Source organism: Somniosus microcephalus, chromosome 10 (genome assembly GCF_052327205.1).
Source record: "Somniosus microcephalus isolate GS21.2 chromosome 10, FLI_Smic_1.0, whole genome shotgun sequence".
Taxonomy (NCBI): Eukaryota; Metazoa; Chordata; class Chondrichthyes; order Squaliformes; family Somniosidae; genus Somniosus; species Somniosus microcephalus.
Genome location: NC_140996.1, coordinates 190,491,747 through 190,518,038, shown reverse-complemented (window position 1 = coordinate 190,518,038; position 26,292 = coordinate 190,491,747). Strand labels below are relative to the sequence as shown.

General features: G+C 42.0%; 1 protein-coding gene across 3 annotated transcripts in view; it reads right to left on the bottom strand.

The window, feature by feature from the left end:
* The window catches only part of LOC147111942 (neurobeachin-like), a 1,011,877-nt gene that overhangs the window by 132,898 nt on the left and 852,687 nt on the right, over window positions 1-26,292 (bottom strand). For all 3 annotated transcript variants that reach the window (XM_085999351.1, XM_085999350.1, XM_085999349.1), the window contains 2 exons: window positions 23,362-23,477; window positions 19,570-19,682 (listed from right to left, as the gene is read on the bottom strand). In XM_085999351.1, the coding sequence (XP_085855477.1) occupies window positions 19,570-19,682; window positions 23,362-23,477 (229 nt within the window). The remainder of the gene's footprint in view (window positions 1-19,569; window positions 19,683-23,361; window positions 23,478-26,292) is intronic.

Sequence of the window (26,292 nt, the reverse complement as noted above, 5' to 3'; positions counted from 1 at the left end):
GTGAAAATGATATTGGAATTAGTGCCTATTTTGCTTTTTTTTAATCCATGCCAAATGCCTGCAATGATATAGACTAATTTGTTACTCATTTTTATTTTGACTGTCCCCTTTATATTATTGGTTTCTGTGATATGTACAAGAATAGAGATCTTCATTTTTTCTGACTATTGTGCAGTTTAACTAGACCAGTCATGCTTAACTGCACTCATTTGCATTATTCCAATTAGGAGCCCAAGGCATTATCACTTCCTTTATAAACCAGCAGCATATCAATCTGGAAAAGTGGTACAGTTTGATGATCAGTCACTTAAAAATACCTTTAACGTTAATGAAAGTAAGTCCTGCCCTTTGGCAACTAGGTGTGTACTGTGTTTTACACAAATGTCAATTTTGGTCATACTTAACCAGTGATGAAACCATTCAAAATAATGAATAAGCTTTAAAATAAATAAAACTGAACATCTGGTTTACACTTCAGTATAACAGAACAAAACAGCATGTAAAATCTAATTCTGCATAAATAATTTTAAGGATAGTGTTATATCATTTTTCCAGCACTTAGCAAAAAAACTGCAGCTGTCATGAACTACGCTATTCAAACAATCTGTTGACGCATTCAGTAATTATGGATCATGTAGGGCGATGCCCCTAATTCCAATACCTTTTGGTCATAACCATGTTAAACCAATTGTGATGTTGGAAAGCCATTGAAATAAAAGCCACCAGAATTCTGTAGAAAAACATCTAATAGAAAATTGTTGCAGTGAAGAGTTTACATTGCTATTTGAGCTCCCTTCCTCGCTTATGCTATTGGATTTTCATTTTTCTTGTAACTTCTTATATTTGCTTAGCAAAGCAGACAGAATCATGGAAATTGCTATAGGCTCAGAATTGGTCTCTGCATCTCTGGAAAATAAATCAGAAAAAGTTGGAGTAACGATTTCCAAGTTAGCAATGAACAACCCCTTAAAAAAATGTAAATTTTCCTATTTTCATAAACACAAGTACGTACTTACCTAATTTTTAATTAAGGGTAAATAACAAAAGCAAATTTAAAGATGTTACTGTCAGAAAAGATTAATTATCAGTCAGCCCACTGGTGTGGACTGACAAGCCTATTCTACAGGAAACTGCTTGCATTTTTTTTATGGCAAATTTTAATTTTTTTATTTGGCCAACTGACGTATTATGTAAATGTTAAATTTGAATATTGTTCAAGATACTGAATATGACCAGCACAATCCACTCAGTCATGGAGTTTACCTCACTAATTTACTTAGTTAACAGAATATTCTACAAATTTATCTGTTCAGCTTTCTCCCTGCCCAACTTCTTGGCCAAAATAAGCTGAGCAAAACTTAAGAATTTCAGATACTTATTTAACCCTGCATCCCACTTTATTTCACCTTGATTGGTTGTTTTCTTAGAATGGCATGTGTATAATCTCAGCAGCTTGGGAACTATTTTGTTGCATTGAGCATTTGAAAATCTTTATTTGTACTTATCCTACTAACAACCAACCCTGCTCCTAAGATACTCATTGAACTAAATAAAATGTTTAACAACATGACATTAACTTTTTTTTATTGTAAACACCTACTATGCTGTGAGGAGAAAGTCTTTTTAATCTCAATTCTTGTGTCCTTTGTTTCATGGCCACAGTGTAAGGTACATAACCTGCTTTTGACTACATTATCTATTCCTCTTAGCATTTTAAAGATCTAGATTATGTCCTTTCTCAGTCTTTTTTTCCAATGAAAAGAAATTCTGTTCTGCGAATCTTTCTTTGTAACTTAGAGCCTAGTCCCCAAATCATCCCTATCCTTCACTGAATCCTCTGCAACAAATCATTGTATTTTTGAAAGAAGGGTGCTCAGATTTGCACACTATATTCAAGGTTAGAAAAACTTGTTTTGAGTTACAATCAAATGGTCTTGGATGCAACTTCGTACATGACTAGCTCTCTTAACCAAATATTTTCAATGAATGGTCAATAACCACACCAACTCCTTTTCCTTTCCTACTTTTGCTTTATATTTATACACAACATTTTTTGAATACAGACTGCCCCTTCACTAATGGTTTCTGCTTTGTTCCCTCGAAGGAGAGGCATTTGTTGATTTGTCCGACTATAGTTCTGTAACAAAATAGTACCTTTATCCATATTAAAATCAATCACCCATTCCTTAGGCCAACTAATTGAATGGTCTCAATTCCTTTGAATTCTATCAATTTCTTTCCTACTCATCACTGACCCACATAGCTTGTTATCAACAAAAAATGTATATTACAAGTCATATCATATTTACAAGAAGTACCCTCCCTCTATTATTTGTGAATACATGATCAAGTGACTCTGAACACATATCTGCAAAACACCACCAGTCACTATTCCCTAGTCAGACCTTCTAATCATTATTAAATCAGTATTTTCATTCAATTGGCTAATTTGGCATTAATTCCATGAACTTTAATCTGCTTTCAAACCGGTTTAATAATTAGTAGAACATTCAATTACAGGAAAAACTGGTCAGTAGAGGCTGGAATTTAGTACTTTGAGTAGTTTTACATCTTGTAAATCTTTACAAATTATCCATTCCTTGTTTGGTACAAATATACTTTGCAGCATTCAGAATAAGGATGCTAATTTTCCAGCATGTACAATGTATAAGCACAATTGTCCATATGTTTTCAATGTGAAATATTATAAATTAAAATTAAACAAGCATAAAGAACCGAAGGACATTTATGAATTCACAAGTCACTGAACAAACCAATTAACTAATCATGTTATAATTGTGGGTGCAGAAATGCAACTGCAATCAAACAAAGTTAAATGATGTTGCCATTTCAGGCATCTGATGAGCTACGTCTCCTTTCTAGAATGAGAACTCTGACTGGTGAAGCTGAAATATTCACAATAGATGAAAGGATTCCTAGCCCTCAATCTAACAAACCAGAGTTGCCAGATAAACGCTAGTGAATAAGCACAGGGCAGAACAAATGGCATTGTGCTGACAATTATGCAAAGCTCACTGTGTTGTGCAGAAATCCAGAAAATTGTTCTTAATGCCAACTTCAATCTATCAACCGAAAGTTTACAACAGATGAAAATTGACATCAACATGAAATAAGCTTTTCTAATTGTTCTATTCTTTATAGTGACAGTATGATACATACGTGTCATATACTGCATGCAAAACATACTGAATGGTAAGTTAAACTAGACATAATAAATAATTGAACTAAATAAATCAAAACTGAAACCAATAAATGTAAATTTAAATAGTAGCACTTCTAATTCAAAATCAAAACTACAAAATAACAAACATATCATGTGTTAGATTATGGGTAAATAGGGGTACTGATTGGCCGAGAATCAGATTAAATGCAGTTTCCTTCAGTTTCTGAACCTTAAATAATTCTGCATCACAACTGCTTCTGTGAAGTCAAGAAAATCAGAGGCAGCAACTGAAAATAATTTCAAAAATCATAATTTCCATTTATACTAGTAATAATGAATTCAAATGATGTACAGTTACCCAAGTTTTAGAACTCCAGGGTCCACATTGGCACTTTAAGTAATCCTTGATGTGCTAACCTACAATAAATGTACACCCTTTCATTCATTAATCAATTGAGAAAGGTTGTCTGGTTCCATACCACTTAATAATATGCAGCACTCCAAACTTAGAGAAAATTCATTTTGCATAAATTTTAGGGACGGTGCATTATTTTAAAGTCATCTCCTGTATACAAACATTAAAGTTCTTGATATTTTACTCATAACGATTCACACTACTTTAAAATGTGCATATGCTGTAGTCTTACATAAAATAAATTTAACTTCAGAGCAATACCTTCATACTGTCGTATGTTAGGGAGAAGCAACAGTAAGCAGCAGCAATTAATACAAATCAGTTTACTTAAAACAGATTTATGTTTGAAGATTAAGTAACAAACTGTTAAAAGGGACAATTTCCACTTAGTGCAGCATGCAATTTGACAGGAATTAGCCTAATTTTAACAGAAAATGCACAATAATGCAAGAAATAACTTGCAGACAGCAACATACTACAAGATTAACAGTCTGTATGAGTCTACAACATAGGTGTATTCATGTCTGCAGCAGACGCTCAACAGGCCTACTCTTTGAGTAACTTTTGTACTAAAACACAAATAGAACTATTTTGCTAACATTGTACAATAAGCAAAGGGTGACTGGTGCCAAAGTAATTTTAGTCTGAAATTATACAGGTCTTTGTTTAGTGATCATTTGTCATGATTGCAGGAAACAGTAATAAAGCTGTACATGCAACACTATTCAAGGAATGGATCTGCACGGAGTCCTCAAACAAAATAAAGTTCTCTGTTTAGTATATGAGTGCAACTTTAATGTGAGAAACTTTCTTAATGAGAGGAAGGTTAGAGGCTACTGCCTATCTAGCCTGAAGGGATGAACTGTTTAAGGGGATTAAAGAAAATGGTGAAAATCAAAAGCTGCCTGATCTGGTTAAGATTTCCCAAGCTTGGCCACAATTTATGTACCTTTTAAGACAGTGATTTGTATACCTTAAATAACTTGAGTTAAATCTATTAGGAGTAAACAAATCTGTTTACAAAAACATGACTTGTTCCGACAAACCAATGGGGGGAGAAATTCAGTATTGCCCCATCTGGGGCGCAATTATCGGCCGGGCGCAAAGATTAGCGCCTGGCGATAATTATCAACTCCGACTGCAAACTGGGCTTTTATCGCCCCGGAGGTGATTGGAGCGCTAAATCAGGTGCTACACACCTCTCATAAAGTGCAAAGGCCGAGTAGCGAGGCGCTACCGCAGAGCGCTGGCGAAGCTCATGTGATGTCAGTCAGCAATGGAACACAGACACAATGGCACCAGCCAGTTCTTAAAGGGGAGGGTTGATCTTGCTCTCCATCCACATCCTGCTCATTGCAGCCTTGAATCTCGGCCTGGAGAGACCTGTACATCAAATCTACTGGAAAGAACAATGGAGAGGCCCAGGGAAAGAGCTCAGAGTGCAGCCCCCACAGTCTCTTCTAAAGGAAGGACAAATCAAAATGAACCTGCAAAGGGTTGTTCAGTACCCAAAACTCCTTCACACAGCGTTGAATCTCTCCAGAAGTCTCTCCCTCTCTCTCTCTCAGAATGTGTGGTGCAAAAATGTCACCAACAAAAAAAGGCAGGAAGCGTTCGCCTTTAAATAGCGCTCGCCCAGTCCCTTCCTGACTGCAAAACGCTCCCCTCAACCTGTCGTTGCTAGTGGCAGGCGGTAAGGCAGGGGGCGCCACTCAATATCCGGTCCGGGGCGTTGTACGCTTGACTGACGTCACGATCTGCCGGCGCAGGAGATTGTGACGGTAGTGTTTAGCGCCGCCGCAAAACGTCTAGTTAATTTTGCTAGCGGCGCAAACATCGCCTCGCACGGGCGCTAGTTGCTTTGTGCCCCATTAGCGCCCTCTTAAGGCGCAAACCAACTGAATTTTCCCCCATGTTGTTTTAATGTTTGACTGAGCTAAAGGATTCCAGGGAAATTGCCACTGTACATTTAATTGATTAATTAAAAAAAATGCCTAAATTTCTAATAGAGCTTTCTTTTTGTCCTCCAATGAATATTAGACATTACATATATCAAGTAATATTGACTTGTGAGAAGTCAATTTGCTTATTTTGACAAAATTCCTCCCAACTATTTCACATGTAATTTAATGGTCCGTAATTTGCGGCCCCTATGGCTGCTTAAGTTCTGGGTTTCGCGCATGAATCTTCTTGACAGATCCTCCGCGCATCCCTGGGAAAAGGGCATCCGCTATTTGCCCAACGAATGTCCGTGAAAATCTTACGCCTGGTAAAAGCGTAAGAGTTTAAAAAACCATTAAAATAATTTTTTTCAATCATTTATACATTATAAAACCTGTACAATAAGGTAAGATTATTTTTAGTCCCTTTAAAACATTTAAATTTATTCTTCAAAAAATTAAAATTTTGTTTTAAATATTTAAATTAACGGTATTTTAATTCATTTTAAATGTGTAATTAATTTTTTTTTATTTGATGTGTAAATGTATTTTTTGGGGTATTCCCATTCATGCTTATGGGAATTCCGTACATATGCATGAATGGGGATTCCCTTCTTTAATTGGTTCGGCTGGCCCACGTGATCCCAGGAGCACTTGCAAACCGCATGCGCCCCTGGGATATGTGGGCCTCTACTCGCGGGTACCTGGAGAGGCCCAGGACCATGAACCTCTGTACCTCCCGGACCACCAGGTATGCGGGCATTTTATTTGTGGATTGGAGGCATTTCCCCAAGGGAATCCTCCGAACGCAAATTCAGGGCCATTGTAACAGGAAAATAGCATCACACATGGACAGTGCAAAAACAGCAATGAGGACGTCAAAGGCTAATACCAGTGATATTTTTCTCTTAATACCTGATTTATAGCAATTATCTGCAATCTGGCAAAATTGCACTGTGAGCATTGTGACTTTGTGGAAGTCAAAAGGTTGGAATCCATGTGGGTTTATGGTTGTGCACTGTTGAATGCTACGCTACCAAAGCTGCTCCCACTGCAGTAAAAACTACATGCGAGTCCTGCTTGGCCCCAACTTTTATTTGGTGATAATGGGGGAAAATTTCAAGTGTCAGCCACCCATTTGTCACCTGAAAAATGGGCGACTGACAATTGAAACTCTGGTGTGGACCTTGTGCACCCATTTGCCTGCCTGAATCAACTTTCAGGGAAGCCTTTAACATGGGCACCGAGCACTACCACTCAAAACAGGCTATTTAAATATGCAAATCGGGGTCCTATGTTTGTTGTAGGAAGCTGATTGCAAATTTCAAGGAGAAATGGTTTAAGTATGCACAGCACATGCCTAACCCACTTTCTCCAGACATTGAGGCCCTTAAAGGGACCGGCTGCATGCAGTAGCCAGCCCGATTTTTCCCCGCTCAAGCCCGGTGAGCTATAGCAGGCACTCGCTTGTAGGAAAGAAAGCGTTGCATTTATATAGCACCTTTCATGATCTCAAAACGTCCCAAAGTGCTTTACAGCCAATGAAGTACTTTTGAAGTGCAGTCACTGTTGTGATGTAGGAAATGTGGCAGCCAATTTGCACACAGCAAGGTTCCACAAACAATAATGTGATATGACCAGATAATCTGTTTTTCGTGATGTTGTTTGAGGGATAAATATTGGCCAGGATACCAGGAAGTTCTCCCCTGCTCTTCTTCAAAATAGTGCCTTGGGATCTTTTACATCCACCTGAAAGGGCAGACGGGACCTTGGTTTAATGCCTCATCCAAAAGATGGCACCTCCAAAAGTGCAGCACTCCCTCAGTACTGCACTGGAGTGTCAGCCTGGATTTTGTGTTCAAGTCTCTGGAATGAAACTTCTTAGGTGAGAGTACTACCACTGAGCTACAGCTGACACCTAATTTTGCCAATCACAGTTCAACGAGAAAATGTTAATGAGGCCCAAAACAGAAAGTGGTTTGCCCTCCTGATTGACACATTGTGTGGGCACCCCAATGATATCGTGCACATTCAACGCTCAACCTGAAAATCTCCTCCAGTACGCTGCTGTGACATCATATTACCAGAAAGGCTGACCTAGACGACATTGAATTTATACATCATAAATGCTTAACTGCTGTTTTACTTCATGCATGTTGCTGTATCCCCCTTATCCCCAAAAAATTAAATATTAATACAACTAAATGGAGTAAGGATAAGCCTAATTTTCCATTCTAGGCCAAGTTTAGGCTTTTGTATCTATCTGCTGATGCAAAACTAGCCAGCATTTCCTGTGGTCAGCTTATTCATATAATTACTCATAGCTGGCTGTGCATTTTTGGTCTTGTGTAGGGAGTTACCATAATGTGGGATGTGAAAAATCTGGCCAACATTTCAAACTAAAAGTTATGTGCATGCTTAAAGTTGCATGGATGCATATGGGGACAAATATTATTTCAATCTCTAACTTAATTTTAAATATGTCTTGTGGGAAGAAAGGGGGATAATAGGCGCATTTGAAATGCAGACAAAAACAAAGTCAAATGATTACCAATGTGATGAGCAGTATAGCACTTCACATATGGTTTCGATTGCTGGCAAAAGGAATGTGCAGCTGCATGAGGTGGGAGTGAAGAGGATTGTCCTAATTGGCATTTTAAGGCATTCTTCCCAGAGGACATCAGTGCATCATTCACAGCAGAGGGTAGTGATCAGCCTCAATGCTGCATACACTACCTGCAGGGGCTGAGAAAAGATCTGTAAGAAGACTGCACATTTTAAGGAATTTGGAAAGGTAACATTTCCAAACCAAACCATGAGGAGAGATTGGGTCGATTGGGCTTATACTCGCTGGAGTTTTGAAGAATGAGAAGGGATCTCATTGAAACTTATAAAATTCTAACAGGACTAGACAGACTAGATGCAGGAAGGATGTTCCCGATGGCGGGGGAGTCCAGAACCAGGGGTCACAGTCTAAGGATAAGGGGTAAGCCATTTAGGACGGAGATGAGGAGGAATTTCTTCAACCAGAGAGTGGTGAACCTGTGGAATTCTCTACCACAGAAGGCAGTAGAGGCCAATTCATTAAATATATTCAAGGAGGAGTTGGATATATTTCTTAAGGCTAAAGGGATCAAGGGATATGGGGAGAAAGCTGGGACAGGGTACTGAATTTGATTGATCAGCCATGATCGCATTGAATGGCGGAGCAGGCTCGAGGGGCCAAATGGCCTACTCCTGCTCCTATCTTCTATGTTTCTATACCATGCAATGGGTAGAGCTCTCTGGATTGCATGCCACAAAATGTCAACTGTCAACCTGTTCCACATTTACTGGTTGACAATGGCAAGCCCTCACACAAACTTATAGCTCCTTCACTGTACTTCATGTACACGTGTACTTAAGTAGGACACACCTTCAAGGTTCAGCGTACAATTGAAACCCTAACCATACTATTTACTTAGTTCCATAGTCCTACCCTTTTCCATTTTTGTTTTCAAAATATTATTCACTTCCCTTTTAAAAGCTATTGTGGATTTTGCTTTCACCACTGTTTTTTGTATGGCATCTTCAGCTAGAAATTCGTTTGCCACCGCATTTCGATCCCCGAGCCCGTTCAAAGTAATGCAGGCAGCGCGCTAAATTCGTTCAGCCTGTTGATTAACAGGATTGTGGAGTTCAGCCCAGTGCTAAACACGCTGCTAAATTGCTGAACACTCAGCAGGGGGCCCAAGTTTGTGCGAGGCTAGCACCAATTAAAGCTAGCCTGCACTTCTTAAAGGCAGTCTGCACCTCTTAAAGGGGAGGTGCATTCTGCCTGTAGCAGGCGATTCATCTGGCTGGCGAACAGAGTCAGAGCACCAAAAAGAGCTACTGATGTCACAACATCAGAGAGAATGTGCTCCAAGGTTCTCCGATGCAGCACTGGAGGCCTTGGTGCAGGAGGTGAACATGAGGAGAGAGGTCCTGTTTCCACAGGGGTCCTGGAAATCCTCCAGGCAAACACGGAAAAGGCAATGGGAGCAGACAGCCATCATGGTCAATGGCAGCAGTGTAGCCCTGAGGACCTGGACACAGTGCAGGAAGAAGTTTAATGACCTCACACAAGTGGTCAAGGCAGTGTTTTAATCTCCAAATGCCATATCCCATCATCTACACCATTAGCCTCACACACTGCTCAATGGACCACACCCCCATCACTCACTTACCAACCATATCTACCAAACACGACTCATACCTCACATTCCTAGCTTCACCTCACCTACTTACCACTGCTGCAAGCCTCACACCCACATCTCACAGCTTGTACACACTGTCAGCTATTCAACCATGACAGGCATATCACCCAAACACATTGCACCACACTCACTGACACACTTGCCTTTCTCTTGCAGGACAAGGTTTCTCACAACCGGAAGCAGCAGAACCTAACCGCCGGGGTCAGGCACGCCTCCTTAACCTGACCCCGATGGAGAAGACGGTGCTGGCCATTATTGGGAGGGCCATCACTGAGCCCGTGGCCAGCAGTGGAGCTGAAACAATAAAAGATGATGGTATCCTCATACGTAATCCTCTTCTCACATCCCACAATCTCTTCTGATTTACAAGCATGCACCTCTTGCTTTCCCCCCTCGCCTCACCAGAACCTTACCTTTGTGCTTTTCTCCTTTCAGGCAGCCAAGAACTGCCACCTGGCCAGGCACTGGTGGAGGAGCACGAAATTGAAGAGCACCAGACACTGATGATGAAGACTCAACATCATCACTTGATTTTACCTTGCAGCCACCAGTTCAAATACTGACACTCTGCGTACTTTAGCTAGGTTAGAGGCTGGATCTACATGTGGTGAGACACCGGGCACTAGTGGCCTGCAGCCAGGGCAGAAGGAAAGGGTAGCATAAGTGCCAGCTCCCCAGAAGGCAAGGTTGCACATGAGTTCTGCTGCAGAGGACTCAGATGAGGACTTCGATGTGGCGGCCTACAGAAGAACGCTGATGGGTATGCACAATGAAATGCTTAGTGCATTGGCTAGTCTTCCAAAAAACCGGAGTTCGCAGGGCTTGGAGCCCATATTTTCCAGCATGGAAGTGATGGGCAACTCCATTAGCGCACGTGTGGACTCAACCATGATGCAGTGTCTGATGGCCAATGTCTCAGCTTCCACTGCAGCACAAGCAGAAGCAACCCAACATCTAAGTGCTGCAGTGGAAGCTCAGACTTCTGTCATGCAGGCTCAGACTGCTCTCATGCAGGCTCAGCTTGTGGCCATACAAGCTCAGACTGCTGCCATTGTGACTGCATTTACCAGCATGCTATGGGGCTTGCAGGGTGGCACAGCAGTCCAGCAATCTGTGATTTCTGTGATTGCTGAAGCGCCGCCCTGGGGGAGTGGCAGTGGCTCCATGGAGCACGAACCTGTTGTCCTCTCTCAGGATGACAGCATTCGTCCTCTCACCACTGCCACTCCGCCAGTGCCCTTGCTGTTGCCTGTCAGTCAGCCAGCCCAGACTGTTGCCGCCCATGCCGAGGTGGTGCAGTCTAAAGCCGGGCCTTCTAGGCCCAGAGCTGCTCAAGGTCATCCTATAAGGCCATCTGCAGTCTCCCCCACTGAAAGTCAGCAGCCTTCCACTGCTGCAGCCACTGGGGTAGCACTTTGTAGGAACACTAGGACAGGCAAAGGCACACGGAAAACAGGCACTAAGGGAATGCACAAGGGTGATTAGTTGACTTTGTTAATGTAATATTGGGTGGATTGATGTATAAAGTTGGTTTGGAATGTTTCTTTTGGGGTGGCTTTTATTTTAGCATTGTGGCTAAGAGGGCACTGCGATGATCCGGAACAGAGGGATGGGAAGGTGTGTGACTGTTGTACAGTGGGGATTTGGCATTGTGTTCAGTGGAACCATAGTCGAATGAGGCAATCACGGTCAGCCTGGCGGGAGACAGGATGTGCTGGTTGCCTCCTCCCTTCCTCCTGCTCCTCCTCCCTGTGATCAGCTTGTCCTCTTCTTTGCTGCCTCTGCTCCATCTCCCTGGCATGCTGTAGCCAAGGGGGATGGCAACTACAACACCCATGACTGAGAGCAAATGGTCTGACCAGAACCCTTGAAGTCAGCACCAAGGCATTCTCCACTTGCAGCACCACTTCCTGTCACCTCACCAACTTTAAACAACTCTGGAAAGCACCAAACACTTCCACAAACTTACACAGAATCAGTAGAAATTAATCAGCAACTAACCTGCGAGTGGTTGCTGATCCCTTTAAATATCGCTGGTGGGGGGTCCTTGCTGCTGCTGAACACATGTTCAGCTGTGTGTGGTTAAGACAGGGTGTTAGCTCCAGCATTGAGGACAAAAGTGGCAGTGCTGGCGTCAAATCAGTGTTGCACGCTAACTGACGTCACGATCTGTCCACTCTATATATTTCTGGTGCACGCTCCTAACGCTTGCCCTCACCAAAATGCCGTCCGGCGTAGCTCGCACCAGAAGTGTGTGCGCGCGGACGCCATTTGTGACACAAAACGGCACCCCTACCACCGAAATATCGGGCGCTACGTAGCTGAATTTCTAGCCCCTTATGTCTTAATAACCCTCAGTGTAAAAAAAATTCTCCTGACTTCTCCCTTCTGTCTTTTAGTGATGATCTTAAGTTTATGCCTTCTAAGTTAGTCACTAACCAACCACTGGAAATAGTTAGTTTTTTTTTCTATTTATCTCATCAAATCTGCCATCATTTTGAACATGTCCATCAGATATCCTCTTAGCCTTCCCCGCTTTCATGAATAGACCTATTTTTTTCTAATCTTTCCTTATAACTACAGCCTATGATGGTATAATCATCTTAGTGAATTTTTCTGCACACCCTCAATGGGCTTGACATCATTCCTAAAGTAGGATGCCCAAAGTGGATACAACAGCAATGATTTTCCTCTCCTTTGTGCCCAGGGAATAAAAAGCAGAGGGAAATGGCTGGAGACTTGGGATGTCAACTCTCTGTCCCATTTGCATTGCTCTTGTACTTCCTGAGGGGGGCAGAATGCTTGCATCTGGAAGAAGCACAAGCATTGAAAGGAATTGAAATAAGAATGGAGTACTGTCACCACACTTCCTGCTTCACTTTTCTGGGTTTCTGCTTTGTGGATGTCCAAGCTGTGCTGCACCCACAGCAAGTGTGCTTTAGCTCTGGCACTTAGCCCTCTCAGATTGGAGGGTCTGAGAAAAAGGCAGGCAGCAAGGACATGGGGATTCTAAGTGCTGCACTGGATCTTTGAAGCTGGTGGCCTTCTGGATTCTGTTTTTGAATAGTAGCCAAAAGACATCACATGCAGTGGCCATTAATGCTGCTGCACACCTCTCAGTTTACTTTTCTCCCCTGTTTCCAGACACAAGTCCCTGTCAGAGGTGCTCCTGAATCAGATGACCAGAACCTGGGAATACAGCGGAGTTCAGGGTAGGGTCACTTCAAGTACACACTGCTCAGGTGGAGGGAGGAGGAAAATTGGCCCTAACTGCAGCCTAACCAATCAATGATTTGTATAGGTTGAGCAATGCCTCTTGGGTTTGCCAGTTGATGTTTCTATCTATCAATCCTTGGATCTCGTATTTATTTTTAATATAGCTTTCAACATGTCATTCCTTTTTTAAAAATTTATGTTTCTGACTACACTTCAAAAGTACTTCATTGGCTGTAAAGTGTTTTGGGATGTCCTGAGGTTGTGAAAGACGATATATAATTGCAATACTGCAAATCTTTCTGGCTATACACTTCTATAGCTGTTTAGTTTTTAATTTTTCTAATCATTAAGTTTGAGAGTGTAAATAATAGCTGAAAACATTGTTCATTTTACTAATAATGAAACAGATCATCAAGAATGAAGGGAACAAAAGACAGAAATATAAAGATGAGGAAGAATCTGGAAGAAAGATTGAACATCCTAAGCGAATTCAGTAACAACTATTGACAGACCAGAGGAAGATGAATTGATATGTGTACTGATGTTAGAAAAATATTTCCTACCATAGCATCTGAGGATAAAAGCCAATACAGTCAATCCGACGTAAATGAATAACTAATAAAAGGATAAGGGGGAAAAATTGGGTTGCTTTGTGCCTCTCGGGGTGTTAACAGGGCGCAAAGCACCTAGCGCCCGGGCGCAGCGCCGCTAATGCCTCCTGCGAAATTCAGCGGGAGGTTAGCGGCGGCGGTAGCCAGTTGCGCCCTGCGGCACTGCGCCTCCAGCAATGACGTCATCGCTGTGCACAGTACCCCGGCCACAAACTTTGCTCGCGCCCCCTGACCTATCGCCGGACGCTATGTCCAAAAGGGTCTGGGTGCTGTGTTTGCGGCCGCGGCGGTGCAAATTAAAGGGCAGGTGCCGGGCAACCATTTTTTTTGGGCCGCCTGCCAGCACCTGCCCCCTTTCGCCTCCTCCTCCTCTTGAGTGCCAGGCTCTTTTGCCAGCACCCCGCTCCCCGGTGGTCCAGCAGGGCCCCAGTGTGCGCTGTGCTAGGCCCCTCCCCTTTAATCAGATGAGGGAGACCTGTAATACCGCGGCACTACGTGCTGACGCGTGTGGCGCTGCTGCACGTAGCGTCGCGATATTGAATGGGAGTGCCCCAAGAGGGAGGGGGAGCACTTCCAGTAGCGCCCCGCCTCCTGCTTGGGGCACTACCATTCAATTTCCGGCGCGGGAGCGCTAACTTTTTCATGGCGCTACAAAGTTAGCACCCCAATGGGGGCGCGACCCAATTTTTCCCCCTAAATTTTTTGAGAACATCATCTTAATGCTCAAATTCTTTATCTTTTCCAGTGATAGTTGTCCCGGTTAAATGAATAAAACATTTAAGTAAATTTCAAAAGTCTGGATTTATTCATTTAAGCCTTATATTGCCTCGCTAAAGCCTATGCATGAGAAATTGGGCTTGGTAGTGCCCGTTTTTTGTGTGCCACGAGCGCTCCTAGCGCGCCGAATGCCATCTTGATAAAGGGGTTAGTGCAAGCGCACTTAACGTTCAACGGAAGTATGCAGAGCAGGAATATCACAATAATCAGTGTGCAATGCGGATTTGACGTCAGAGCTGCCATTTTGGAGCTCCACGTTCCAGCCTACAACCTCTCTTAACCTCGCACAGCTGAACACGCATTCAACGGCATGAAGGACCCCTCACCAGCACTATTTAAAGGGATCATCAACTACTTACAGGTTAGTTGCTGGTTGATTTCTTCTGATTGGTGCTAAAATTCTACAAGTGATTGGTGCTTTCCATAGTTGTTTCAAGTTTCAAAAGTCTATAGGGAGTAGTGTGGCAGGTGCCGAAGTACTTTTTGCTGACTTCAAGGCTTCTGCACAAACCAGTTGCTCCCAGACATGGGCTCAATAGTAGGCCCTCCTCTTGGAATACAGCATGACTGAGAGAATGAGCAGAGGCCACGCAGAGCAGGGCAAGCTGCTAGAAGAGGGAGGAGGAGGAGGAGAGAGAGAAGGGCTCTCAGCAGGAGGCCATATCTGCCCAGGGTGTTCAGGGAGCAATTCTCCTACCTGAACTTCAGCGACGACCAATGTTTGAGACATCTGCGCTTCACTAAGGAGGTCATCACTTAAATTGCCACCTGCTGCTGCCTAACTACAACCTCAGAGCTGAGCAAGGACTGCATTGCCAGTGGCTGTGAAGGTGACTGTGGCTATGAACATTTATGCATCTGGCTCCTACCAGGCTGGTGCTGGCGATATTAGCAACATCTCACAGTTTGCAGTCCACTGTTGCATAAGGGAATCACTGAGGGTTCTCTATTCAGAGAGATAACTTCATTTCATTCCCTCTTGCCAGACAGAAACAGGTGGAGTGAGCACGAGTGTTTGCAAGGTTTGCAGGCTTCCCCATGGTGCAGGGTGCCATTGACTGCACGCACATTGCTTTGCAGGCACCACATGTCAACTCTGCCATGTACCGGAACCGAAAGGGATTCCACTCCTTGAACGTGCAGCTGGTGTGTGACCACAAGCAGCGCATCATGCAGATCATGCCCGGTATCCTGGCTGCAGTCATGCTGCCTTCATTCTGCAGCAGTCCGCTGTGCCAGCTGTATTTCAGCCACCATAGCAAGCCAATGGGTGGCTACTGGGTGACAAGGGTTAGCAACTGACAGCATGGCTCATGACTCCAGTTCACAACCCATGCAGACGTGCGCAGCATGAATACAATGTAGCCATGCTGCCACAAGAAATGTGATAGAGCAAATCATTGGTGTGCTGAAGCAACGATTCTGCTGCCTGGACCGCTCTGGAAGAGGCCTGAAGTACTCGGCTGAGCGGGTCTCAAGATTTGTGGTGATATGCTGCATGCTGCACAACCTTGCCATCATGAGGGAACAGCCTTTGCAACCACCTATCAGGCGAGAAGCTGAGGAGCAGGAGCACAAAAAGGCGGACGAGGTAAAGGAGGAGGATAAAGAGGAGGACGAGGAGAAGGAGGAGGAGGAAGACGAGGAAGAGGAAGGGAGACTGTAACCTAGGCAGCCCCTTTCTGCCCGGGCTGTACGTGAAGAACAAATTCAAGTGCGATACCAGTAACCTCAACCCCAATTCCCCATTCACCAACAGTCCCACACACCTTACCTTCCCTTAGTCACTGACCATCACATCATCCTCTTACCCACGATGTAAAAATAAAAGCCAACACAAAATAAACATTGCAAACCAAATCTATAAATTAAATTATGCCTTACTGCATACAAACTAATCACCCTTGTGCATTCCCTTAGTGCCTGTCTTCCATGTGTCTTTGCCTGTCCTAGTGTTCCTACGAAGTGCTACCCCAGTGGCTGTAGCATAGCTGGTGGAAGGCTGCTGACTTTCAGTGGAGGAGACTGCAGATAACCTTGGAGGATGACCTCTAGCAGCTCTGGGATTAGAAGGCCCGGCTTCAGATTATACCACCTCGGCATGGGTGGCAGCAGTCTGGGCTGGCTGGCTGACAGGCAACAGCAAGGGCACTGGCAGAGTGGCAGGGGTGGGATCACGAATGCGGTCATCCTGAGAGAGGACAGCAGGCTCGTGCTCCATGGTGCCACTGTCACTCCCCAGGGCGGCACCTCAGCAATCCTAGTAATCTGTTGGGAGGAAATATTGCTGGAGTGCCCCTTTGAACACTGGTATCCAGAGCCATGAGGGTAGAAGTCAGAGCTTGCATGGCAGCACATACCTTTGGTAGAAGCTGAGACATCTGCCATCAGACGTTGCTTCATGGTTGGGCCCACAAGTGTGTTGATGGAGTTGGCCACCAGTTCCATGCTGGAATGGATGTGCTCCAAGCTCTGTGCAAAGCCCTGTGCCAAGTTAGTGCCAGACTCATCCATGCTCCTTGACAGTGAACACAGATTTCTGGCAGACTTCCCAATGCACCAAGCATTTTGTTGTCTACACCCATCAGCCTTCTTCTGTAGCCTGGGCCATCAAAGTCCTCATCTGAGTTCTCTGCAGCAGAACTCATGTGCGACCTCGCCCTCCGGCAAGCTAGCACCTGCGCTATCCTTGCTACCTGCTCTGGCTGCGGCGCACTTGTGCCCGGTGTCTCACCACATGCTGATCCCACCTATATACTGGTAGTCCTCTAAGATACGCACAGTGTGTGTATCTGAGCTGGTGGCTGAGAGAGTGAAATCAAGTGAAGGTGTGTTGTCTTCATCACTGTCTACTTGGTCTTCCTCCACTGTCAGGCCAGGCTGCAGTTCTTGGGTATCTGAAAGGAAAAAGGCAAAAAGATAACATTCTGGTGAGGAGAGAGGGGAAAGTAAGAAGTGTATGCTTACACCATCTGCAGCTTGTATGTCATAAGAGATTGTGGGATGAGGGGGAAGTGGGATGTGAGGCTGAGGATCAGGTATGAGGATAGCGTCCTCTTCAATGGATTCAGCCCCGCCGCTGCCTCATCCTCAGCAATGGCCCTTCCGATAATGGCCAGCACCGTCTCCTCCATGGGGGTTAGAACATGCAGGCCTGCCTCACCCCCTTCGGTTACTTCTTGCTGTCTCCAGTTGTGCGCCACCTTGTCCTGCAAGAGAGAGGGAAGTGTGTCAGTGAGTGTCATGCAATATGCTTGGGTGATGTGGCTGTCATGGCTGAATATTTGGCAGTATGTGCAAGCTGTGAGATGTGGGTGTGAGAGTTGCTACAGTGCTAAGTGTGTGAGGGTGAGGTGAAGCACATGAATGTTAGGTATGAGTCCTGATTGATAGAGATTGCTGGTAGGTGAGTGATGGGGTTGTGGTGAATTGAGCAATGTCTGAGGTTAGTGGTGCAGTTGGTAGGATATGGCATTTGAAGATGCATTCACAGACCTTGACCAATCGTGTGAGGTCATTAACCTTCTTGTGGAACTGCATCCAGGTCCTCAGGGCTAAATCCTGGCATTGATCTCCGCGACTATCTGCTCCCACTGCCTTCTCACCGTGTGTCTGGAGAGCCTCCTGCCCCACTGTGGATACAGACCTCCAGTGCAGTGTCAGAAAACCTTGCTGCACAATCTCTCCCATGGTCAGCCATTGTTCTTTGTTGCACAGCACTATTCCAAATGATGCCAGCACCTCCAGCAGCCACAATGCATGTTGCCTTTAAGAGGTGCAGGCTAGCTTTAAGCAGTGCTAGCAAGTAACGATATTGGACCTCCTGCTGGTACGTGCATTAATGAGTGGCGCAGTTAGCGCTGGCTGCATGCAGAAATTATGATAATGAGCAGGCAGCACGAAGGTGGTGTGCTGCCTGCATTACATTGAACGGGCACGGGGTAATCGAGCATCGCGATTCCTGCACCCATTTTCGGGGGCTATCCAATTTAGCTTCCTATGTGTTGAGCCTTTTTTGTTAATCATTGTGTTTTTGTCTAGGTGTGAAAATCACATAGTAACCAAAAAGAAAGACTTGCATTTATATAGCGCCTTTCACGACCACCAGACGCCCCAAAGCACTTTACAGTCAATGAAGTACTTTTTGAAGTGTAGTCACTGTTGTAATGTAGGAAACATGGCAGCAATTTGCGCACAGCAAACTCCTACAAATGACCAGATAATCTGCTTTTGTTATGTTGATTGAGGGATAATTATTGGCCAGGACACCGGGGATAACTCCCCTGCTCTTCGTCGAAATAGTGTCATGGGATCTTTTACTTCCATCGGAGAGAACAGATGGGGCCTTGGTTTAACAGTTCATCCAAAAGACGACACCCCCGACAGTGCAGCGCGCCCTCAGTACAGCACTGGAGTGTCAGCCTAGATTTTTGTGCTCAAGTCTCTGGAGTGGGACTTGAACCCACAACCTTCTGACTCAGAGGCGAGGGTGCTACCCACTGAGCCACAGCTGACACTATTGCGAAGAAGAGTAGGGGAGTTATCTCCGGTGTCCTGGCAACATTTATCCCTCAATCAACATAACAAAAAACAGATTATCTGGTCATTATCACACTGCTGTTTGTGGGAGCTTGCTGTGCGCAAATTGGCTGCCACGTTTCCTACATTACATCAGTGACTACATTTCAAAAAGTAATTCTCACCAATTCAGTGATAAGCATATTTCATATAAACACAACTATTATCTCTACCTACTAATTTTCATTTTATTAGCCTGAAATTGCAAGACTAGATTTCCATGTTTACTTAGAAAATGTTGGCCTTCTTAACTTGGCTGTTGCATTGGTGCAAATAACACTAACACACTCCTGGCACATATAGCTGTATATAAAATATATAAAGTACTTAATAGTATTAGTAAAATTAAAATGACCAAAATAATTTGACCTCACCCAGTCAAAACGAAATGATTATTCTTGTTCTGCTTTAACACAATGCCAACTATAATTGCAACAGATATGTTGGAACTAATCATGAAAACTATACACTACAGCTTTGTGATTTTTGGACCTACTTAATGAAATCCTTATGGCCTGGGTAAACTGAAGCAGAAATTTAGAATCCCTCTCTCCCCTATGGAGAAGTGCTAAAATAGCTTAGTTTCAGAACAGGCACTGTTGAAAGATACCTTTGATAGGTCCCTGAAGTTGCCTGGTAGGGTCAGATCCAGCTCTTCAGACTCGTAGTTCGTAATAACCCAAGGAAACACAGGGTACTGGTTTAAATCATTGTACGTCCGTCCTAGCAAGGAAGAGATAATATGATGAAGGAATGTTTGTAATGTGCTTGCGTCATAAACGGGAGCTAAAATTATAAACTTGAAAACATGATTTTTTTTGGTGAATACCTTTAAACACCCTTGTGTTGCCCATAAAATGCATGCATGGAGTGATATTGGGCCAGAAATTCGGGTTGAAGGCTTCCCGCGGGCGCAAGCCCCCGACCTGCACTTACATAGCGTGCCTGCCGTTGTGCTGTGGGACAACGTGGGATTTTGATCCTGGGCCTCCTCCAGCTGCCGCTGTGCAGTGCCTGTGTATCCCAGGGGTGCAGTTAGTTCGAAGCGTCCCCTGGGATCACATGGGCCATGGGGAGCCAATCGGAGCAGGGAATATCTATTCATAGATTTGACAGGAAGACCTGTCAAATCTATGAATAGAGATCGGCCCCAAACCTAAGTAAAACTTCAAATAATTTTTTTTTTAAATCACATTTTTAAAATAACTATAAATTACATAAAATAACTATTTAAAAAAATAATTTAAATTTTTGAAAAAATTAATTACAGCTTTTAACGGGGCTAACAATAAACTTACCTTTCTTTAAAGTATTTAAAAATAATAAACCTGTGGAAAAAATGTTTTAATTTTACTTAATTCACCACTTACCTTGTTAAAAGCAGGCCTTGCGACTGCTTTTTAGAAGCGTAGCTGCTGGAGATTTACCCTCCCAGAGAAACCGGGAAAAAAAATGGTCCAGGCGTATGCGCTGCCTCTCCGGCGCACGCGTTTGACCTGTGAACCCCTTCCTTCAAGGGAACGGAGGTTCTGGTTTCCAGCGCATGCGCAGTGCATGCACGAAACCGGCACTTTCGTTGGCCCTACGCTTGAGTACACAGCGCGTACTCACCCGTGGGGACCCGAATTTCTGTCCCATTGGTGTTATATAAAAATGTGTGTTAAAGACACTGGAACAACAAATACTTCCTTAATAAGGCAGAAATTGCACAGTGAAACATCAAAAATCAGAACCATTTACTACTTCCTGTATTTGGCCATCTTTTTCTCTTTGTCAAAGCATTTCCCTGAATGCTCTGCTACAAATTCTTCTGAATGAAGCATAGCTATAAAACATACAGGTCTGCTTGTTCTGCTAAGCATCCTCTGCGCAAATGGCACTCTTACTTGGAATTTTTTGTAGTCAGCTGAAACTTGAGAAACCAGTGACCTGCAGTGGTGCAGCAGCATCCTCACATTACTCAGCTTTCTGCAGACTTAATGACTGAGCAATATTTTCCTCGCCTTTAAGATACCTATTGGTGCTGCATAGAATGTAGAATGAGTTGCTACAGAATTGTATGTTAACAGTAGCTTAATACAATTTCACATTGCAATTTTTTCCAGTTTTTTTCTGCCACAGGTGGATTTTGGTTCAAATCTGAAATCCATAAGTGTTCTTAATTGTATCTTTACAAGCAGTGATTTTATAACGAGGGCAAATGTCAAGACGGTAGAAATCCAAGCCTGCAACAATTTTTGCAATAATGTTGCTGGTGGGCTTTAAAATGTTATTTATATATATATTAGGGTCAGATGGCCACTATACTTTTAAAACACACAAAAAATGTTAGTGTGACAAAAATTGCAGTAGACATTGGAACATAGGAACAGGAGTAGGCCATTCAGTACCTCGAGCCTGTTCCGCCATTCGATGAGATCATTGCTGATCTGTGATCTAACTCCATATACCCGCCTTTGGCCCATATCCTTTAATACCTTTGGTTAACAAAAAGCTATCAATCTCAGATTTAAAATTAACAATTGATCTAGCATCAATTGCCGTTTGCGGAAGAGAGTTCCAAACTTCTACCACCCTTTGTGTGTAGAAGTGTTTCCTAATTTCACTCCTGAAAGGTCTGGCTCTAATTTTTAGACGATGCCCCCTAGTCCTAGAATCCTCAACCAACGAAAATAGTTTCTCTCTATCTACCCTCTCTGTTCCCCTTAATATCCTGAAAATTTCAATCACATCATCCCTTAACCGTCTAAATTTCAGGGAATACAACCCTAATTTGTGTAATCTCTCCTCGTAACTTAACCCTTGAAGTCTGGGTATCATTCTGGTAAACCTACGCTGCACTCCCTCCAAGGCCAATGTATCCTTCCTAAGGTGTGGTGCCCAGAACTGCTCATAGTGCTCCAGGTGTGGTCTAACCAGGGTTTTCTACAGCTGCAGCATAACTTCTACCCCCTTGTACTCTAGTCCTCTAGATACAAAGGCCAGCATTCCATTAGCCTTTTTGATTATTTTCTGTGCCTGTTCATGACATTTTAATGATCTATGTATCTGAACCCCCAAGTCTCTTTGGACATCCACTGTATTTAGCTTTTTACCATTTAGAAAGTACTCTTCTATCCTTTTTAGGTCCAAAGTGAATGACTTCACATTTGCTTACATTGAAATCCATTTACCACAGTTTTGCCCATTCACTTAATCTATCAATATCCCTTTGTAATCGTATGCTTTCATCTACACTGCCTACAATGCCGCCTATCTTTGTGTCATCGGCAAATTTGGATATATGACTTTCTATGCCATCGTCTAAGTCGTTCTATGCCATCTTTAATTTTACTATTCTGGCTCCTAGTGCTCGGGTAGTGGCTTAGGCCATTCTAATGAGTTTTCATAACTGCTTTCTCTCAGCATTCACAGGAAGACATAGGAGCTTCATGGGGATAAAGTATATTAAAAACAATTTCAAATTGACGGGAAAGCTTCCCCTATAAAATGATTAACTTCTGGCCCACTTGTGCATTTATAATTAAACTTGTTAATTCTCTCATATTTTGATAAATCATTTTTTATTCCACTCTAATTCTGAAATAAGGCACACACTGGTTGACCAGAAGGCTTAGATATAACATTACTGAGAGCCAATTTTTTTTTTATGTACTTGAATATAGCATGTTTATGGTTGTTATTCCTCCGCTTGTCTGCTTCCCAACACTTAACAGACATTTTGTCATCTCCAGTTCATTAGGAAAGAATTTTTTATGATTTTTCTCCGTGTAAGCAGTTCAAGTTACATCTAATTAGATGGCAATAATAAGCTCAACACATGCCGCAACTAAATATATACATAATTATTCAGTGCAAACTTCAACCACACACACATCAGAAAATAAAACAGTGGAAAATGCATGCGTTGTATGGAAACATGTAAAGTGCTCTCCCTTTGTTTTACCTTCTGATACAAACACAAAATCTCCTATTTTCATGTATATTTATGTTGCTTTCTATTAATCTGCCACAACTCAAGATGTTGTACTGAACAGAATACTGTGCCATTCTTGTTCGACTGTCTAGTTGCTGTTGTCTTGAGTGACAAAGCACTAAAATTACATTTTCTCGTTATTATTTCCAGACACACGCTGAAAATGGTTTGTAGACTCTAATAAAGCTTCAGTTTCAGACAAAGCTGTCAGCAAAGGAAATGGCAGAGTGAGACCACAGAATAACCCCAGTAACAATAAATGAATCTACAGTCACAGTGGCAGGTTATGTGTCTCCTGATAAAATTTAATGGGATAGTTTCAGTATCCATCATGGCCCTGCAGCTGAATCCCACTGGATAAATGCAAACTATCAAGCCAAACCTTGATATATAAACATATAAGAAGGACTCAATAGCTCAATGTACCTGCAACAGTGTTAAGGAACATCAAGTATTCAAAGTTTGAAATTTCCCGCCGTTGCCAGCGTTGTGTCATGTTGGAGGATTTAAAAAGCTGGCGAGGACTGGCCAGTGATATTCTCCTGATAATTCCAAAAAAATAGGGGAAGAGTTGTTATTCATAGTACACATTCGATTTCATTCACAGTTACAGCACCAAATAATGAGAGAATATTTGCCTCTCTTGGTCACCTCAAAAACTTTTATCTTTTTGTAACAGAAAAGCACTTCATTCCTGCCACTTAGCCGATAAGCAGCCTAGTCTTTTCTCTATCACAGCAGTAGAATTTTCATTATCTTTTAATACCAGCATGAGAGTTATATTGAGCAACTAGCGTTAATCAATTTATTTTTCTGTTCACACTTTTGCATCTGGGTGTTCTTCTGCTTTTTTTGAAACAAGAATATTTGCGTTCTTTTTTTACATCTGGATACAGTAGAACTCTGTTATAATGAAACTAACCTTTGTAGTGAGAAATTTAAGAACTCTCAATGTAGTCAAATATTTGAATTTGTCATGGAAAATTAGATTATAAAAGAGTGTCACTGTACTGGGTGAAAAATAATCATGAAACATATTGAGAGTTGGTTAATCTGTTCAGTGTACTAATTTATAAGCTTTAAAGAGGATCTTTGCCAACTAATCATGGAATTTTTCAGTAAGATCACAAATTTATTAATTTTGAAAATGAACATTACATAGGTCATTGAAAATATATATTATCCACACAAATGGTGGACTCATTCCGCATAGCTGTGTTTTATAACAAAGTAAAATAATGCAGCATTAATTATACATATTAGTAAAAATGTGTTAAAAATGTGTGACCAATTTTCAAGGTACTAACCCAACACTTCAGAAGAATTCTCAAAATTAAGTATTTGTAGGAAAATTGTCTGTCATGTTGAGGCTGACATCTTGTTTGGGGCCCCCATTCTCATGAGCCTTACCCTGGATTATTTCTTAAAAATTACACTAAAAACCAATATAGTGGGGAGAGTTATCAAGAACTGTAAAGGAACTCAATTTTCAAAATGAAGTAACGTAATGAAATAACATCACTATATACATGAAGTTGCTATCATTGGTTTCTGGGATGACTAGTTTGAATCTAGTTAGTAAAATAAGATAAGTGATAATTCTAACCCACTTGATCTTTCTTGGTGCTTCAGAAACTAGTTTTGCATCAATATTGGTTTTGTCAACATGCACAAGATGCCAGGACCTCTACTGATTCATGATTGCCATAAACAAAATCCATTAGTCAGTTTAGTTGCTGTAATTTACCAACGGTATGTAAAAACCTGCGAGCATTTTCTGACACCAAACCAGAAAGATTAGTTTCTAGAATTTATCAAAGTCCTAGATCTTGTCAACCAAATAGCAAACATTTTCTGATGTTGCATTGCACAATCCAGTGAACTAGTCATTAAAATATCAGAACTAATTGACAAATTAATCAATAGCAAGTTCATCATTATAAAATTTCATGCAAATTGGATCAGAAGACTATCACCACATACTGAAACTGGTGACAATCTATAGAAGATTATTGCAGTTATTTATTATTTACGAGTAATACATTTTAAATGAATACTGATCTTGTAATTCTGAAGTAATTTTTGAAAGGAAAAAAATGTGAAGAAACTTTTACTTAAAGTTTGGTGCAAGTCCATTCCAGGTTTTTGGAAGGGGGCATTGTCATTGTCTTGAAGGAGGCAGAGTGAACCATAATTGCTTGGACAAGCCTGAACTATAATTACCAATAATAATGGAGATCTTAGTCTATGGCCTTGTGAATGCATAAGGGACTTGATAAGCAAATATAACTTTGCACTCCAACTCATTTTACTCAAAACAACTGATAAGTTGTTCTAACACAATCCTAAAAAGTAAAATCATTGATGATAATTAAACAAAAAATATACTAACATGGAGGTGTACTGTGGGTCCCACACATTTTGAAAAATCCTATTTCTGAACAGTTTAGAAGCTTCTACATAAGCTTTGAATTCTTGAGAAAAATAGTGATATTGAAAAGAATGACAATTGATATTTGTCTCAACTGCCATTTTGAATATTGCTAATTGAGTAGTTTGTTTATGTCAGCAATTTATTTGTTTCAGGCTAGAGATTCATAATGAATTATTGAAGTAACAAGCAATTGCCAACAGACAGCTGTTAAAGGGAAAATCCAATGTTAAATTCCATATTTTACTGAGTTGTAAGGGATATTAAAATTATGAAGGGTTAGCAAAGTAAAAGAAAAATGAGAACACCTATTTTGTCTTTTAAATGATAACTCTAATTGCCCTTAGTTAGTGACAGTGAGAAGAAACACTACTTCATACATCACAGTGGATAACAAGTATCAGTATGAGTGCAGATTTGTTTATCCTTCCTCTTCTTTTCCACGTTTAAGATTACAACTTTATACAGTATATATAAATGGCACAATTATTATGCAGAGTAAACATGTTGCTACTCTGTAGGCTTCAGTGCACAGTGTGCTGTTAAACAACCTGCAGCAGTTTTCATTTATCAGGCTTTCTCAAGGTGTGATCTGCAATTACCCTGTTTTATTATTCAGTGTGCTACAGTAGTGATGATGAATAGACAAGAGTCAACAAGTCTAACATGTTAAATCTTGTAGCTAAACCACTGATCAGCATGCATCTCAACCCTTTCATGTATACTTAAAGGTTTTTTAAACCATGAGAAAAGGCCAACTGGTCCATCAAGCTTCATCTCTCCTGTAACTCATAACTTGCTGAGTGCTATGTGCAAGTATATTTAATTGAAAGGAATTATGTTTGGACATAAAAAAGTGTAGCTTCTAATACTACATATCAATAATAAATACACATTAATGGTCAAGTACCCCCTGCTCATCTGAT